Source organism: Cottoperca gobio, chromosome 16, assembly GCF_900634415.1.
Source record: "Cottoperca gobio chromosome 16, fCotGob3.1, whole genome shotgun sequence".
In the NCBI taxonomy this organism is placed as follows: domain Eukaryota; kingdom Metazoa; phylum Chordata; class Actinopteri; order Perciformes; family Bovichtidae; genus Cottoperca; species Cottoperca gobio.
In genome coordinates this window covers 1,503,733-1,521,495 of record NC_041370.1, presented here as the reverse complement: position 1 = coordinate 1,521,495, position 17,763 = coordinate 1,503,733, and the positions used below count along the sequence as shown (strand labels likewise).

General features: G+C 43.1%; 1 protein-coding gene across 1 annotated transcript in view; it reads left to right on the top strand.

Annotated features, from left to right (window-relative positions):
- The window catches only part of sh3bp5b (SH3-domain binding protein 5b (BTK-associated)), a 32,534-nt gene that overhangs the window by 1,366 nt on the left and 13,405 nt on the right, over positions 1-17,763 (top strand). Inside the window, exon 3 of the mRNA XM_029451113.1 lies at positions 7,813-7,941. Coding sequence (XP_029306973.1) covers positions 7,813-7,941 — 129 coding nt within the window. The remainder of the gene's footprint in view (positions 1-7,812; positions 7,942-17,763) is intronic.

Genomic DNA, 17,763 nt, shown 5'->3' with positions numbered 1-17,763 from the left:
ACTACAGCTGGACCTTTGCTCCGACTTCAGAACAAACTGTTCGTGAAGTTCACCTTTATGTTCTGTGTCAGCAGGTTTATACATGCCTGTACCGTGACACTGACATGTTGTGCGACAATAAACTCATTTGGTCATTTAAAGCGATTTTACTGACGGCTGTTCAGCCGGCAGAGTCTCGCTGCCCTGCAGAGTCCTGACAGTTACTTCATCTTACATAACTGAGCTTTGAATCCCATTAAAACAACAGTAAAGTCTGATTGATGGCTCTCTTTTATGTGGGTCAGCAGGACTGTGTGAAGCATTACAGAGGTCTGAAGTCCTGCTTCACAGTTTGAGAACTGTACATGGTGTTAATCAGGCTGCTGAGAGGTTAAAGTCAACAGTTTCTGTTTGTGCAGCGTTTTGTTCTCAGTGATGACAAATCAGATCGTAGTTGAGCCGAGAGACTCAATATTTTTCCATAATCTGGTTCCATCTTGCAGATCCACCGTCCCCCAGTTTGGCTTGTTATTGGGCTGTATTGCAATATTGGGGTTATTGGCACAGCCCTAGAATTTGCACTAATACTGCTTTGATATGTGACATCTGGCAGGAAACAAGGTTTTTAAGGTTTATATCTGTATTCACATTTTGTTTGCTGAGAAAGAGGAAACGTTTAAACTAATGTGGACAACATGCAGCTGCAACCTGGAGATGATGAGAGCAGCAGAGGAGATGAAATGTTGCTGCAACTTGTTCTTTAATTATTTGTTTAGTATGAAAAAATAGTGAAGATTTCCCAGATTGGTTCAAAACCAAATTATGTTCAGTTTACTTGTTTATATGTAGAAGAAAAGCAGCAAAGCCTCACATTTAAGAAGCTTGAACAAGAAAAAGTTTTGCATTTTTCTTCTTGAATATGACTAAAACAATGAGTTAATAGTTATTGCACCTGAAAGCTTTACACATAAGCATGTTTTATTATGTGTTGAAACTTCCAAGTGCAGATAATGAGCTTCAGGGTCAGAGGTTCTGGATCAGGATGCAGATTCTCCTCGGTGGTGGTTTTGTGCTGGTTTGGGTTGAACTGTTTCTCTTCCTGTTCTCATCCTGATGCATTCAACACTGGCGATGGTTCTACCTTGACAGATCGGATGTTTCTGCCTTTTCTTTATGGCTCCACAGACTAAACAATCCAGTAAAGTTGTTTTCATGTTTCAACAGAGACGTCTGTTGTTCAGGACTGTGACCGTCAGGGGGGGGGAGCGGGGGGCGGGGGGCTCTATAGCGTCACGTCAGGGTCAGAGCAGGCGGCACCCGCTGGATGTTGTCTTGGACTTGTTCAGATGGAGCGCTGAGATTCTAAACAGATTGTGAATGACGTCAAACTGTCTCAACAACACGCTTCAGGGATGAATCTGTTCTGGAGCTGAAGCAATTACTCAAATAATTGATTGACAGAAAATAACCTGACACTTAAACTAAAAGGGCGAAATACTGACAAGTTCCAGCTTCTTAAATGTAAACATTTTGACTTTGTTTATGAGTAAATCTGAATAAGTAGTTTTGACAAAATGACACATGTGAAGACATAATTACCTCTGCTGGGAAATGTATTAATAATGGAATCACTGTTCTTACACTGTTCTGAGAACAAGGACATTTAATCACACAGGACCTTCTCGTCCTCCTGTATCTTGTCTTCTGGTTAAAGCCCAGCCTGGACTAACTTCTTCTGATGATTCATGACACTAAAGCGTTTTGATTTGAAGCGCTATCACTGAGAGGAACAGGCAGGGTGACCGGAGTAATCATAAGTGTCATGGGAACTTCAGGGGTTTGAGGATGCTAATGCTCTTTCATAGCAGTGATGCACATGGTACAACATTTAGCAGATAAGCTCTAGACATGACGCCTCAGTGCGTTAACGTGTTGACAAGGTGAAGTGCCTCACAGTGTGAGCGTCCGAGGACGGGGAGGAGGACGGGCAGGAGGACGGGCAGGAGGACGGGGAGGTGGACGGGCAGGAGGACGGGCAGGAGGACGGGGAGGAGGACGGGGAGGAGGACGGGCAGGAGGACGGGCAGGAGGACGGGGAGGAGGACGGGCAGGAGGACGGGGAGGTGGACGGGGAGGAGGACGGGCAGGAGGACGGGGAGGTGGACGGGGAGGAGGACGGGCAGGAGGACGGGGAGGAGGACGGGCAGGTGGACGGGGAGGAGGACGGGCAGGAGGACGGGGAGGTGGACGGGGAGGAGGACGGGCAGGAGGACGGGGAGGTGGACGGGGAGGAGGACGGGGAGGTGGACGGGCAGGAGGACGGGCAGGAGGACGGGGAGGTGGACGGGGAGGAGGACGGGCAGGAGGACGGGGAGGAGGACGGGGAGGAGGACGGGCAGGAGGACGGGCAGGAGGACGGGGAGGTGGACGGGGAGGAGGACGGGCAGGAGGACGGGGAGGAGGACAGGGAGGAGGACGGGCAGGAGGACAGGGAGGAAGACAGGGAGGAGGACAGGGAGGAAGACAGGGAGGAGGACAGGCAGGAGGACAGGCAGGAGGACAGGGAGGAAGACAGGGAGGAGGACAGGGAGGAGGACAGGGAGGAGGACAGGGAGGAAGACAGGGAGGAAAACAGGCAGGAAGACAGGCAGGAAGACAGGCAGGAAGACAGGCAGGAAGACAGGGAGGTGCACAGAGGGGGACAGGGACAGGGACTCTGCACTGCAGACTGCATGTACATCAGTATAATCCCAGAGACAAAGACTGAGTCCTTGCCACAGGTTCGAGTCCGACCTGTGGCCATTTGCTGCACTTCACTCTCATAAAGGCAGTCTATTTATAGTGCAGTCTGTTATTATAACGATGACGTTGAGATTAAATCTGAGGACATTTAACATCCACATTTGACAAACTGTGTGGAAATGTTGGACCTTTTTTTAAAAACAGTCACCGAGGTTAAAAAGGGTCACTTCCCCTTAAAGTGAAAGTCAGCACTTTAACCCCAGTAGTCATTGTTTCACTTGAAATCCAGCGTGCTGGATCACAGAGCCAAAACGATTGTACTGTTTCCTCTTTAATGTGTGTGACAGCTTCTCCCGTGAGAGGAGTGTACCAATGTTCCTTTACACCTTTAACTTCTAGAGGTCTTTGTGCTAAATGCTAACACTAACCACAAGGACAATGCTAACATACTGATGTTTGCTTTGTTTAACATCTTCCTTTGACGTGTTAGCATGCTAACATGTGCTGCTTGGACTGCCAATCAGATGTGTTGGCAGTCCATCCAATAGTGGACTTTTTAAATGCACCATGTATATTTCCTTATATATTATACAACATTTCATTTCAATTAGTCCAATAGTTGTTGAGACATTTCAGTGCATTGACATTGCATGTAATGAAAGACCATACCGTGTTAATGGATCAGTCGGTGCAGAGATCCTCCAGAGGGACAATAAGGTCAACAGAAGATGGAGGATGGATGGAACAGAGAGACTCTCACGTTGACAGAACCTATGAGCTAAAAGTCCTAAAGAGGAAACGAGTGGACTGATGGACGTCTCTGAGGCTGGTGGTTTCAGCTGCATTCTGGGTAATCCAACCAAAAAGATGGTGTTCTGTAGGACTGCGATACACACAGACTTTCTCTAACACATGTTATTCATATATTGAACTGACAGCAAAACTGTCCAGCTGAAACGTGTCTTAAAGAAAAAGATGCACAGTCGCTTCTGTTGTTAGTTCCTAGATACTCATGACTTGTGCAGCCGGGTAACATGTGTTTCTTCATAAGCCAGATAGAAGGGGCTTAAATAAGAAGGTGGAGGTTGATGGCTGTGAAACCATCAGTCTTTCTCGCTTGTTTTCAGCTTCTAAGTTGCAGCCTTGATGAAACACGAATGAGATTTGTCCATAAGTGTGTTTTGGCAGAGATCTGCAGTGGGATGGATAACAATGACCTTTCTTTAAGGACTTTGGCATCAAGTGTGGACTTGATGTCTTTTAAAGTTCAACAAATGAACTGAAACATTGTTTTTGAGCCGTTGAAATTGAATTCAGTCTTTGATCCAATCCAAAGTGCATCACCTCAAATGTCTGACACGTTTGTATGTACAATTCTCAGTAATAGCTAACCAGATAATTCATGCTAGCTCCACGAGTAGACAATGCTTTCTTCTGTTCTTCTGTTCTATTTCCATCTGACTCAAATGAAATGTACACACATGCAAAAGGATCTTAAATATGTATTTGACGATATCCTGCAGATTCAGTGCTGTGTCATTCTGCAAACCCACAGATTTCCTTCGAACATAAAGCCTTTTAGAATTTTACAGCAGCACGTTACTTACTACATTATTCTCCTTTCGCCATGAGAAAAGGATTTGAGAATGAGGACAAGGTGATGAGTTTGAAAAACTCCAGTAAAGAGCAGGACACGTTAGCTTAAGTGTTACCAGTAGCAGCGTAACGTCACATACTGTAGTCGGCTAATGATGAATGCTAACTCTTAGCCTTGGAAATAAAGCAATGTTAACTATTGTATGCAACTAGTTAGCGCCACATGCTAAAGTTAGCAGACAAACCAGTAAAATCCATTTGTTACACTGTCTTTTGTTTTTTTATTGGACTAAACAAAGGCCCAAGTCGATCCTTAGGCGAAACACAAGTGTCTGTAATAGAGCGTACATGTAGGCGAGCAGAAGACGCTTTCCTGCGTCTTTATTGTAGTTTTTCTACGAGTCTGTCTGGAACATCGTTTGTCCGCCGTAACCTTTGAAGCGGATAAACTACAAATCCCATCAGATCAAGTTGGCCAGATGTTTTATCTACAGAGTTTATTTAATGTTCTACTTTATGCATGTTTGTGTCCACGACAAGGCGCGCAACATGTTGGCTACTAACTAATAATTCTATAGTATATGGATTATTGTTTGGATCGCATGTATTTCATTTGATGACTTCATATGTTTGTGTCATTGTATACGAGTCGGTTAACTAATTGACTAACGAGACACTCGCGTCCATACAGCTAATTCTGGGACATTATCATAATAACTAACGTGATTGATGCTTTATGGTGTGTCTGTTCACTTTGAACTGACTTTAAGTTAAACGTGAACAGACTCACTATCTAGCATCAATCATAAATTGTAGTTAATCGGTATTTACTGGATGGCATCATGTCTCCAGTCCATTGGTGACCACATACTTCATTTTTACCCTCACGAAAACATCAACCTCTTTCTCTAAACACGCAGCTGCAGTTCCTCTTCAGTCTGTTATAATAAGATCTCTCAGAGGGTTTCTGTGTTCCGAGTCTTAAAGTTCATCTTAAGGTAACAGCTGTCTGTCAGACACATCTAATGTCCATATCATTTCTAACAAACATGGAACAAAGAGCAAATATCTGGGTGAATATAAAGCCGAGTCTTTATGCTGCCTCATTTAGAAATGTACCTTCACACCCACATTTATTTACCCATCAGTTCTCCATTATGCATGATCTTTTGTACAGCAAACAGGAACTTGATTTAGTATCTGAACCTTTTTTAATCGACTTTCTAAGCTGCTGGTGGTTCGAGTGACGAACACACTAGAAATGCTCGTGTGAAATGTAGCACATTTTGGGGAAGTTCTGCAACACTATATGTTGCCAAACCACAAGTTTTCAGATCCCTCATCATCTATAAAACTCATCATGATAGTGATCAGGAGAGGTCAAAGATGTGAGGAGTTATTGTATGATATTCTAACAGTAGTGTGGTTGAGAGGAACTCAGTCATCACAGAAATGTCTGTATTAAAATGCTCGTAAACGTAATGGAAACCGAGACGGTATTCAGCAGCCACAAGCTCTCTGTGTTCTGCGGGACATCAGCCTGATGGCCTTGAGCCTCTCCCACAAAATGTTCTACACGCAAGCTGCAATCTGCAACATCAGATTTCCTCTCGCTCATTTTCACACGTTTCAAGAGTCAAAACAAACTCTATATTTGGACCGGTGCATGAGTTTGCAGGGGGACTCAGTGAGACAGTCATTTGTTAAACACTTTTGTGAAATGGGCTCCAAACTGACTGTTTGTTGTTTGTCAGCTTTGTGGCCATTTTTTCTTGTACTGTTTTGTGTTGATGTAGCCGTATGTGTAGGCGACGTCCCCCATTATTAATCATGCTTTCAAAGCTCTGATTGCTCATCGCACAACCAGTCCTTTTTAAAACACGGAACATCTAAGATCTGGTCAGTGATCCAGAGGACATGAACACCGTCAGTCCTTTAAGTTTATGGCTTTGTGGTTTATGGGTATATAACAACAGCAAGAAAGTTAGTTTCTATGATCTGAACCATGGTGGGAAAACAGACCTTGGTGGATTTTGTACTTTTATCTTGCAAGTAGCTTGTTTCCCAGACAGTGCTTTGATACACTTTCAAGCCACCAGCTTAGAGATTTTATTGTTTGGGAGGAATTTGACCCAGTCCTGTAATGGCATGTCAACAATTATCTCCTGAGACCTGTGACCCAAGAGCTTAAAATGTCCTGAAGAAGCATCTTGGACGACGCACCTTGTCCTGTGGGGTTGTTTCCTCCTAGCTGATTGAACTTATCTCAGTAGCTCAGGCTGAATTTGAAACTTTCAGTTTTAGGCTATTCTGTTTCGCTATTTGGTTTTAAAAGGATTATCCTCAGATGGACAGTCGCTTCAGGACAAACACATTGGCTGATTTCCTGAAGGATCACAGTTGTGACGATGTCCCAGGTTTATTCATTGCCCTGCTCTTTGTCTTCTTCACTCTTCTGAAGAAAGACTGTTTGAGGACAAGTGTGTGTGAAGGAAACCCTACAGTTGTTTTCTCAAACTGAAGGGTACATTTGGGGACAGAAAGGTGGAGCTTCTTTTATAACCGAAGGATGTTTTGGCTCGATCCCAGGGCCGTCTGTTATGAAACAAGCTTGTGTCGCTTGTATAATTGACCTGCTAAAGAAGGTGGAAAATTAAAAAGAGAATTTCCCTTTTGTTCTGTGCCCTTCATGCCACTTAGACGACCATGATGACATTTCAGAGCTGAATGCTGAAGTCTGAGAAACACCCTAAGTACCAATGAAGGAACAAAGCTCTTTAAAATGGAAGGAACTGAATGTTGCGTATCAGTAAACAAAATGAGATCAGACATTCATGTTTCACAGGCTGATCAGATTGGCCCTGGTCTGTTTTCAGTGTTTTATTGGGACACTGTTTTCAGGAAAACTGTCAGCTTTGTCTGGCACATGGTGTTTGCCAAAATTAGATTAAGTTTGGGTTAACGGTTGGCAGCTAATGTTTCTTATCTTATTTAGACTTTATTTTCTGTTTTTATCTTGGAGCTCTGGTGTTTTTAGAAGCTCAAGTTTTTAAAAGTTGTGAGTCATAGCAGAGGCAACAATATAGCAAGTTTAATTCCCTTGAATATCACTTTTACAAGCAGCTGGTGAGATTAAGGTTCAAGAGCTACTCGCAAGAGATGCAACAAATGTTCATTCAGTAGTGCAAGGCGAAATAAAACAAGAAGCCTGTTTAAAGGCTGGACAGGAGCGTTGAGAGGAACATTGAGAGGAACATTGAGAGGAACATTGAGAGGAACATTGAGAAGAACGACTTTCCGTTTTTCAGTTTTTACTCGTCCTGTAACCGCTTGTAGTCGTCATCTTTCATCTCTGCCAAAAAAGCCATCAAATCCCTGCATAGAGGGAGTGCCGTGTGTGGTGGTACACCAGACTATGTGGTACTACGTCCTTCCTAGTTTGTGATGAACTGAATTACTGAAGCTTCTGTTTCTCTCTCTCTCTCCCTCGTTCAGGACGCAAGGCAGAAGTTCCGCTTGGTTCTGGTTGAAGCCACGGTGAAGCTGGATGAACTGGTGAAGAAGATCGGCAAGGCTGTGGAGGAGTCCAAGCCTTACTGGGAGGCCCGCAGGCTGGCCAGACAGGTCAGTCAGCAGTGCATGGTGGTGGTGGTGGGGGGATAACCAATCAGAAGTCGGGTCTCAAGTCTAGTTTGGTCTTGTGTTACTGCCACAGATCTTGGGTTTGTGTATGAGTGACTCTCAGCATCATCAGCTGATGGTTTGTCATCATCACTGCAGGATGAATCCAGGAATAAATGATGCCATTAAATGATCTTCTGTTTTATTTTTGGGTTCTTTCAATTATTACTTTCAATTGATCTTTGAAGCAGATGATGACAACACTATGTCTCCATGGCTTCACATTAGTTCTGAAACATTATTATTATAATATTACTGCTTATTTCCACCGTAGCTGCTTGTTCATTGACTGATCTTTCAGGTCTCTGAATGCTGAGAATGAACAATAATGGGTTCTTCTGTCATTTCCCCTTCAAAGCTGTTACTATTGTTTATAACACAGACCCCTCTGATTCACTCGCCTGCTAACTATATATCCGGTGTGTTTAGCTTTGCGTGGCCTGCTTGTTGTCTCATTTACTCTTTTGTGATTTTACCAGGTCAAATGTAAGACGTGATTAATTACAAAAGGTGAAGAAGACCTGAACGTGCTTTTCATGGTTTAATCTTCACTAATAGTATGTGTATGTTGGATGTTGCTTGTGCATGAACTTTGATGTCTTCCACTTTAGTTGATCAGGAAAATGCAGCAATTGGACACAGTTTAAAGTTGGTGACGAGGGGGGGTCACTTCCTTTTCAGCCTTGTGTGTGTGTGTGTGTGTGTGTGTGTGGCCACCTGCACATCTCGATAAGCGCCCACACAGCTGTGGCGGCTCGTCAGCCTCTAAAAGGCTTCATTATGTAGTTTACTTCTCTTGGAGGAAGGCCGCTCACTGCCGCTCTGGCATTCTGGTTTTCACGAGGAGATGAAATAATTGCTATAAATATGCGAGTTCATCTTCGGCTGCATGTTGAAACACAAGCGATGGTGAAAGAGTTCCTGTGAAGTGACTTTGCAGTTGGACTTCTCCTTTTTCAGCTTTAATGTTTTTTGGAAATGTGCGATAGTAAAGATTACAAAATCATTGCAGAAATTAATAAAACTAAAGGTTTAAATATACAGAAGTCAGGATGTTCTTTGGCCTTTCCCATACAAATTTAATCTGAGACCCAAAACCTTAAAGTTCAGTCGATGATCTTTGACATTAACATCTGCTGCTTCAATTAAGACGAGTCTACAAATCAAACGGCTAACTTCAGTGTTGGTTTGTAAAAGTATAATTAGTGTTATTGTGTTTGTGGTGTACCGAGCGACGGTCCTGAGATGAGGATGTGCAGCATGTGGTCGTTGTAGTTCCTTCCACCTGTCAGCTCACCAGCTAATCTGATTTATTTCTGTCTCCTCTCGACATTTATTTTCACTTCCTAATCTTGTTGGAACAGTTTAACTTCAACTGTAAAAGAGGAACGATCTGGACTGTGTGGTCACTGAGTGTGTGTGTGTGTGTGTGTGTGTGTCTGTGTGTGTCTGTGTGTGTGTAGTGTATACAATATATACCACAGTGTGTACCTCGGGGTACATTGGACGTACAAAAGATGATCTGACTCAACTGTCATCCAACAAGACACATTTTTAACATGAAAGCCATATTTCTAATGTTTTCCTTGTGATTACAATAGTTGACATCATGTCATCGGAAACCACACAACGTTACCAACAATGTGTTTGGGTCTTGTGATTGAAAACTGACAATGGAAATGGTCTGTGGGCCACAAAACAAGACTCTATTAAGTGGATATTTCATTAAAAATGAACTTTTATTACGTTCACCATTGACACACTTTGCTAATGTTTCTAGCTGAACATTTATTGTTAGTAAAAACATCTTGTTCAAGGACACTTTGCACATTGTATCTCCCACATCCAGCTTTTCTCAGCGTGTGTGACGTTTGGAAGGAGTGACTTTGAAACCCCTGCCAGCTCCTCTCTCCTCTGCGCAGCTGAATCCTCTGGCCTATATAATCATTTTCCATCTGCTGTATTTATCTGTGCTTCATCCCCAAATTCCCCTCAGGGCAGATTTAGCCCGTGTTATGCTTTATATCAACAGCAGGAGATAAACGTCAGTTTTGGTAAGTCGGCCTTGCTTCTGCTCTCAAATCTTTTTTATCACCCCCCCCTTATACTTTGTTTCTCCCGGTCTCTGATGGCGACAGACTGCAGTGAGTTTTTATCAGATCTCTGCAGTATTTCTCCGCACTAGTACAACACCCAACACTTTACAGCCAAAGCTTTGCTTAAAGTGTTTTTTTTGGCTTTTGATTATTTTTACGTTTAATCCTTAAATATTGGAAGGTCTTCAAAAGTCTTGTTTTGTCCAAATCACAAAGGTATCCAATGAAAATGTGAATAAAACAGAATAAAGAAGCACATCTCTGTTTTCCATCAGTTTGCCATAAATACTCAGCACCTGACAGCAAACATGCAAAACAAACCTGAGCATGTTGTTAGAATCATAAATAAACATTAAGCCTGCTGAACATTAGCATGTTAGCATCGTTGTTGTGTTAGCATTTAGCTCAAAGCACCACTGAGCTGCGAGCATCGTTGACGACTTTTAGTTCGGTCTTCTGTAAACTTATGAAATTCATTAGTTTGTTTTGCCATAAGATTCAGTTTGACTTTCTCTCCTTTGTTGAAATGTCATCAATCACTTCCAGGACAAGTTCATGTCTACGAGACAGCTAGGTGGATACGCAACGTTTGAATTGCGATAATGTGTGTGAGGCCACATTGAGCTTCAGTAAGGTGTGTGACCTGTGTTGCCAAATGTCTGCAACTTCTAGATCAGATGTTGAAGACGAAGCAGGATCTATTACAGCAGATGGGAAAAGGCTGTTTGAAATATAAAAGGCTGTCCAGTACGAACAGTTGCTTGCTGGAGGCCGTGTGTCTGATGTTTGTAATGAAGCTGTTATTATCTTGTGAATGGCCCCGGACACGATGTGTGCAGAACTCGCACAAATAGTCTTTTACGTTAAAGACTCGCCTGCTAAATATATCTCAAATTAAAAACACACTGAGTGTCTTTGTGCGGAGTTGGAGGCAGTTCACCGTCTGATGTTTGGGCCTGTTCGCTCACAGATTGACCTCCGCACATGTTTGATTATGTTATTTGTGCTTTTGATCTTTCTTTGTTGGGAACTATTGGATCTGTTTAGAGGGAATCTTGGCAACTCTCTCTCTTCCCTCCTTTCCTCCTACTTTATTTGTTCATTCCCTTGATTCCTTTATTTCTCCTCTTCGTTATTTCCTCGTACATTTGATGCTTTTTCTCCCTTTCTACCTTCATCTATCTTATATCATCTTTCATTTCCTTTTTACCCTATCATTTTCTTTGCGTTTTGGACTTTGATTGACCTCTTCGTTGGTTCTTTCCTCACCTGTTTGCTACCTTCTTTCTATAACATCTATACATTTGTTTCTCCTAAATTTCTTGGCCTCCTTCAGACCTTCCTTCTTGTTTTCCTCCACTTCTACATTGTAATCAGTTTTGTCCTTTCTCCATCATCACGGTATGCACACAGTGTTTAGCTTGACTCACTGTTTTGTTTGCACATTCAGAAAGTATCCACGCTCTCCCACTCTCTTTGATAAGGAACACATTAGTAGCAGATAAGCAGCAGGCGGCGCCCAGGGAGCGGGGGCAGCGGTGGGTGGACTTCACCTTGACTCCAGGTAGAAGATAAAATACAGACGTATAACTCTGAGACATCTGAGTGTGTCCTTATGCAGGAGTACAATCTGAAACATCAATGAAAGTTTTTGAACTTAAAAACAAACAGAAAAAAAGAAAGCACTCGATTCTGTGTCGATTGTGCTCTCTGTGAGGGACTCAGAGAATATGCTGACTCCTGCATTGTGTTTGTTTTTGCTTAACTGAAGCTGAACTTGAAGTTGCATGAATGAAACTTGTGACCTTGCTGTAAGGAAACGATGTCTCTGACCATTTATCAAAAGGCTTTCAGCCCCTCTGCTTCCCTTTCATCCTCCTGCTGAAGGTTTGTCCAAAAGGAAACGATGCATTTATGACGACTTGACGAGTCGAGGAAGTGGGTCAGGGTGACAAGGCTGAAATGTTTGAGGAGTGATCGCTAGAGTGCACATCGCTTGAAAGACGGACATTTTTAAGCGCTGACTCCGGTGGGACGCTGCGGGGCCGCCGTATATCCGTAAGTGTGTTTTTTTTAACGTTATGAAATATGCATCGGCTCACTTTCCATTCCACCTCCCCTCCCAAGTCTCGAGGCTGCAGAGAGGAAGACGTGAGTGTTTGCATCTTTCTGCTCGTACAGTATGTGAGGAAATGAATTTCTGCAGTGTTTTTTGATTCACATGTTTGAAGCACCTGATCCAAAAAACAGACTTTGTGAAAACTGTCGGAAATGAGTTGTTTTTGGTGGTTCTTCTGTTAGTATGAGGGTCAGACGATTGAGTATCACTGGTTTTATAGTATGATGGAGCATTGAAGTGCGTCCCTCCTCATCAGTGTGGCGGCTCCAAGATGATCTAAAGCAGCAGCTCACACTGAGTCTGCAGGTTTGATCTGAGGGAGTTGATGTTGGAAAGACAGTAAGACAGATTGAGTTCAAGATGACAGTGCACATCATTAAGATGCGGGAAGAAACGAGCGTGGAGTAAATATACAGAGATTTCTTGTGATCAGGATTCAGTGATGCAAGTTCCTGGAGCCGGAATACAGAAGTCTATATTGTGTGGGTTTCAGAACAAGATCAGATGGTGACCGTGGTACTGTGGTGTACTGAGGTGTACTGAGGTGTACTGTGGTGTACTGAGGTGTACTGTGGTGTACTGAGGTGTACTGTGGTGTACTGAGGTGTACTGAGGTGTACTGTGGTGTACTGTGGTGTACTGTGGTGTACTGAGGTGTACTGTGGTGTACTGTAGGTGTACTGAGGTGTACTGTGGTGTACTGAGGTGTACTGTGGTGTACTGTGGTGTACTGAGGTGTACTGTGGTGTACTGTGGTGTACTGTGGTGTACTGAGGTGTACTGTGGTGTACTGTGGTGTACTGAGGTGTACTGTGGTGTACTGAGGTGTACTGTGGTGTACTGTGGTGTACTGAGGTGTACTGAGGTGTACTGTGGTGTACTGTGGTGTACTGAGGTGTACTGTGGTGTACTGTGGTGTACTGAGGTGTACTGTGGTGTACTGTGGTGTACTGAGGTGTACTGAGGTGTACTGAGGTGTACTGTGGTGTACTGTGGTGTACTGAGGTGTACTGTGGTGTACTGTGGTGTACTGAGGTGTACTGAGGTGTACTGTGGTGTACTGTGGTGTACTGTGGTGTACTGAGGTGTACTGAGGTGTACTGTGGTGTACTGTGGTGTACTGTGGTGTACTGAGGTGTACTGTGGTGTACTGTGGTGTACTGTGGTGTACTGAGGTGACCGTGTTACTCTGGTATCCACAGGTCATTCAAAAGACCGAAAATACAACATATTAATATTTAAATGAACTCCATTATGTTTGCAGTCTTGGCACCATAATGAACGTACAACCCGAGCTAATTGAATATTACTGCACAGGAGAAGATGGTACAATGTGATATGAACAAAATGGCCTCACAGATCAGTTTGTTAATATGATTTGTAAACCCTGGGATCATATCAGGAAATATGTGTGCTGCTCTTTTGAGTTCCCTCTGGCTGAGAGATGTGAGGATGTCCTCAGTGAACACAACGATGGCCTGAGTCTGAATAGATGTCGAGGGATTGACACTGGTACTGTGATGTTTCCCCCTGTGACATTTTGTTCTCAGGTTACTTCATCAATTCATTTTGTAAAGTTTTTGAAGAGGGGGAAAAGCTCCCAGAGCAGGCGAGTTTATTAAACGTTATATCATCGACTCGTGTTTCATAACTGTCTGCAAAGCTTGCTTCTTCAGTGAAGCAGTTTATATTCTATAAAATAGAAGATAGGGTTAGGGTTAGTGTGTTTTTATTTTACATGCATCCATTTTCTGGTTGTTAGGGTTAGCAACTTTCTATTCTCTATTTTTTAGAAAGCTATTTTTATTTTATTTTTCTCTCTCTCTCTCTCTCTCTCTCTCTCTCTCTGTATGTGTGTGTCTCTCCCCCTCCCTGTTTTTGACAGGCAGTGCAGGTCACATGACCCAAACAAAACGCTGCTGATGGAGGTTTAGGGCAGAGGATGCTGCTGCAAGGTCAAAGCCATGTGGCTGAGCTTTCCCCACCTTGTGTCGTGTGTTGTGATGCTGCTGCCAGTTGTTGCATAATATCTCTGGAGCAGCTCTGCGGTTGGCTGCGTGTAATCCTGTGTGTGTGTTTTGAGAGAGCTTTTGCTCTTGTAGGCATTTTCTTGGCATGGATTTAAAGTTCACATCAATATTTATGTGTTTTTAATTTTATATCTCTTGATGCTTCAATGTCTTCACACATGGATGTTACTATGCAACAATTATGTGGGCCGTCAGGAGCAGCTACACACACCTATATCTTTCTTTGTTTTCTGCAGAAGGCTGGGGTTAGTGGGGCATGCTGGGACACGGAGGCTGGCGTGTTTGCAGTGCTTGCATGCGGTTTAACTTCCGTCTGTAATGGACGTTATTGTTCCAGGTCGTGCTTCTTCTTTACTTGATCGATGATTTCCTGGAAAACTGGCCAATCAGGTGTCTTTGATTACAGATACTGTCGACTCCAAAGTCTCTCATTCTCTTGAGGTGGACGACAAGATTTAGGATTTGTCTGAATTCGTGGACTTGTTGGACATCAGTCTGTCTCCATAACTCTGAACTCTCCGGTGGCTGTTAGTGGTGAATGTAAAGACGTTCACCACTAACGTTCTCATGGCAGCACAGTCACACACTCTGAAGTCTGAGCGTGTCTTGTTGTTGTCATCATGGGGACCATGTGAAGGTCAAGAAAGTATTTTATGATCTAAAGGCCCCACAGTGTCCTTTCTTCATCAGCTCTGACTGATGAAGACTCTCTCTGGCTGTCCCGGATTTCAGGGCGCTCTCGTTCCCTCGGCCGCCGCGCGGCAGAGCGGGCCGTCGAGAGCTCCCCTCCGCTCGGCGCGCGGAACGCGAGGCCGAAGCGCCTGGGGCCGAGCGGCCCGCGCGAACGGGAGCGCAGGGCGAGGAGAGAGACGGCGGGGAGCCGGGGCAGAGCGGGGTACGGCGCCGCGCTGGGCGAGGGGTGCGCGAGGAAGCGGCGGCCTCGCGCGCGCAGGAGCCATCGCTCTTCATATCGGCCCTCTCTCCCGCGGCCATCTCTACGGCGAGCGAGCTAGCGAAAACACCCAGCGCGAGCGCTCTCTCGATCTCTCTCTCCTCTCAATCTCTTCAATCTCTCTCTCGTCCTCTCTCTCCTAACTCTCCCTCTCTCTTCCCCCCTCTCTTGCACTCTCTTTCCTCCTCGTTCCCTCTCTCTCTCTCTCTCTCTCTCTCTCTCTCCACCTCTCTCTCGATCTCTCTCTCCCTCTCCATCTCTTCATCTCTCTCTCTTCCTCTCTCTCTCCCTCTCCCTCTCTCTTCCTCCCTCTCTTGCCCTCTCTCTTCCTCTCTGCTGTGGTTCGACTGGTAAAAGGCTCTGAAAGCCATTATGAGTGTTTGACAGAATTAATGTATTGATAGCCATAAATCTATTACTATATTATTTTGTACATGCATTGCTTGTTACTTGCTGCTGTATGTATTTTCATGTAAAGCACTTCATATTAAATGTTGAGTTTTACTTTGCAGGCCATTTGTAAATATAAACTGCACTTTTGATTTGTGCACTGATCTGTTGACCTGATGAAGTGTCTCGAGTGTCGGCCCGGAGGTGATGATGCAGAAACATTATACACGTTTCACACACTGAGGTTTACACTGCATCTAAGGGCAACATCGAGTCCACCAATAATAATAATAATAATCTTTATTTGTATAGCACCTTTCATACAAGAATTGCAGCCCAAAGTGCTTCACAGCAAAAACATAACAATTAGTACAAGATTAGACAGAATAAGAGCATTTACAGTACAATAATCACAGTGTTGATGTAAATCAAATCAAATTTATTTGTATAGCCCAATATCACAAATTATACATTTGTCTCAGTGTTTACAGACTGTACAGGATACGACACCCTCTGTCCTTAGACCCTCTGTCCTTAGACCCTCTGTCCTTAGACCCTCTGTCCTTAGACCCTCGCATAGCACAAGGAAAAACTATAATTAAAGGGGGAAAATGGAAGAAACCTCAGGGAGAGACTGAGGAGGGATCCCTCTCCCAGTACGGACAGACGTGCAATAGATGTCGTGTGTACAGGATAAACAACATAGTACAAATACAACATTTGACAGAAATTATGTTTGGATGAATCCAGGAAAATGTCAAAAAGGCTTCCTGGTGTCCAGCAGGACCAGGGCAGCAGGCGCAGCCACGATTCATGATCCTGACGTAAACTTTATCAGTGGCAACCTGCCACATGAGAGACAGAAACTCCGGGGATGATGCCCCAGATGATGAGTTTGTAACATACATTTACATAAATGCATACAGATAGAGAGGGAGAAGAAGAGAGGGAGGGGAGGAGAGAGGAAGAGATATGCTGGAGCCTGACCATTAATTGCTTTGTAAGTCAGGAGAAGGATTTTGAATTCTATTCTGTATTTTACCGGGAGCCAGTGCAGAGCAGCTAATACAGGAGTAATATGATCCCGTTTCCTTGTTCTTGTCAATACACGTGCCGCTGCATTTTGGATCAACTGAAGAGTCTCAAGCGACTTTTTGGGACAACCTGATAACAATGAGTTGCAGTAAAGTGAGTCTGAAAAACCATTATAAAAATAGCAGAATTAAAATAGCAGATAAAGTAGCAGAATTAAAATAGTATAAAATAACATTGGCACACCATTCCTGTAAATATTTTAAACTATCAGGGCCATATTTTGAAAGCATGAGATCGACAATGGGCCCCTGTGGCCCTTCAACTGGTTTACTCCCTTTGCTACCCATTCCTGGTAGTCTTTGTCAAACTCTTTATTGACCCTTGTATTTACGTTTACAGCGTCAACCTCTTTAATTACCTTTTAACATATAAAACACAGACGTCTCCGTGAGTCCACATTCTTTTGGCAGAATCTTGGTTAAAGCCCGCTTCATAAACAAACCCCAGTTTGTTAAGTTTTATGAAACCTATCGGTTAAAGACAGTTTTTCGCCAATATATTCTTTAATCTTTCACTTTTCCACTAATTGTGTAAAGAACATGTAAACACATTTATCAGAGAAACTTCCTCTTGTTCCCGTGGTAACACCGTCTAGTCTGATCTCAAGTTTTTCAAAAATACACACTCTGAAAATGTATCCTAGTTACCTTTACACATTCAATGTTAAACCAGTAATAATTCACCATTAAAAGGCTAAGATAAAATATATAAAATATCACTATTAAAAGGCTAAAGTAAAGAGATATAAAATATCACTATTAAAAGGCTAAAGTAAAGAGATATAAAATATCACCATTAAAAGGCTAAAGTAAAGAGATATAAAATATCACCATTAAAAGGCTAAAGTAAAGAGATATAAAATATCACCATTAAAAGGCTAAAGTAAAGAGATATAAAATATCACTATTAAAAGACTAAAGTAAAGAGATATAAAATATCACCATTAAAAGGCTAAAGTAAAGAGATATAAATATCACTATTAAAAGGCTAAAGTAAAGAGATATAAAATATCACTGTTAAAAGGCTAAAGTAAAGAGATATACAATATCACTATTAAAAGGCTAAAGTAAAGAGATATACAAT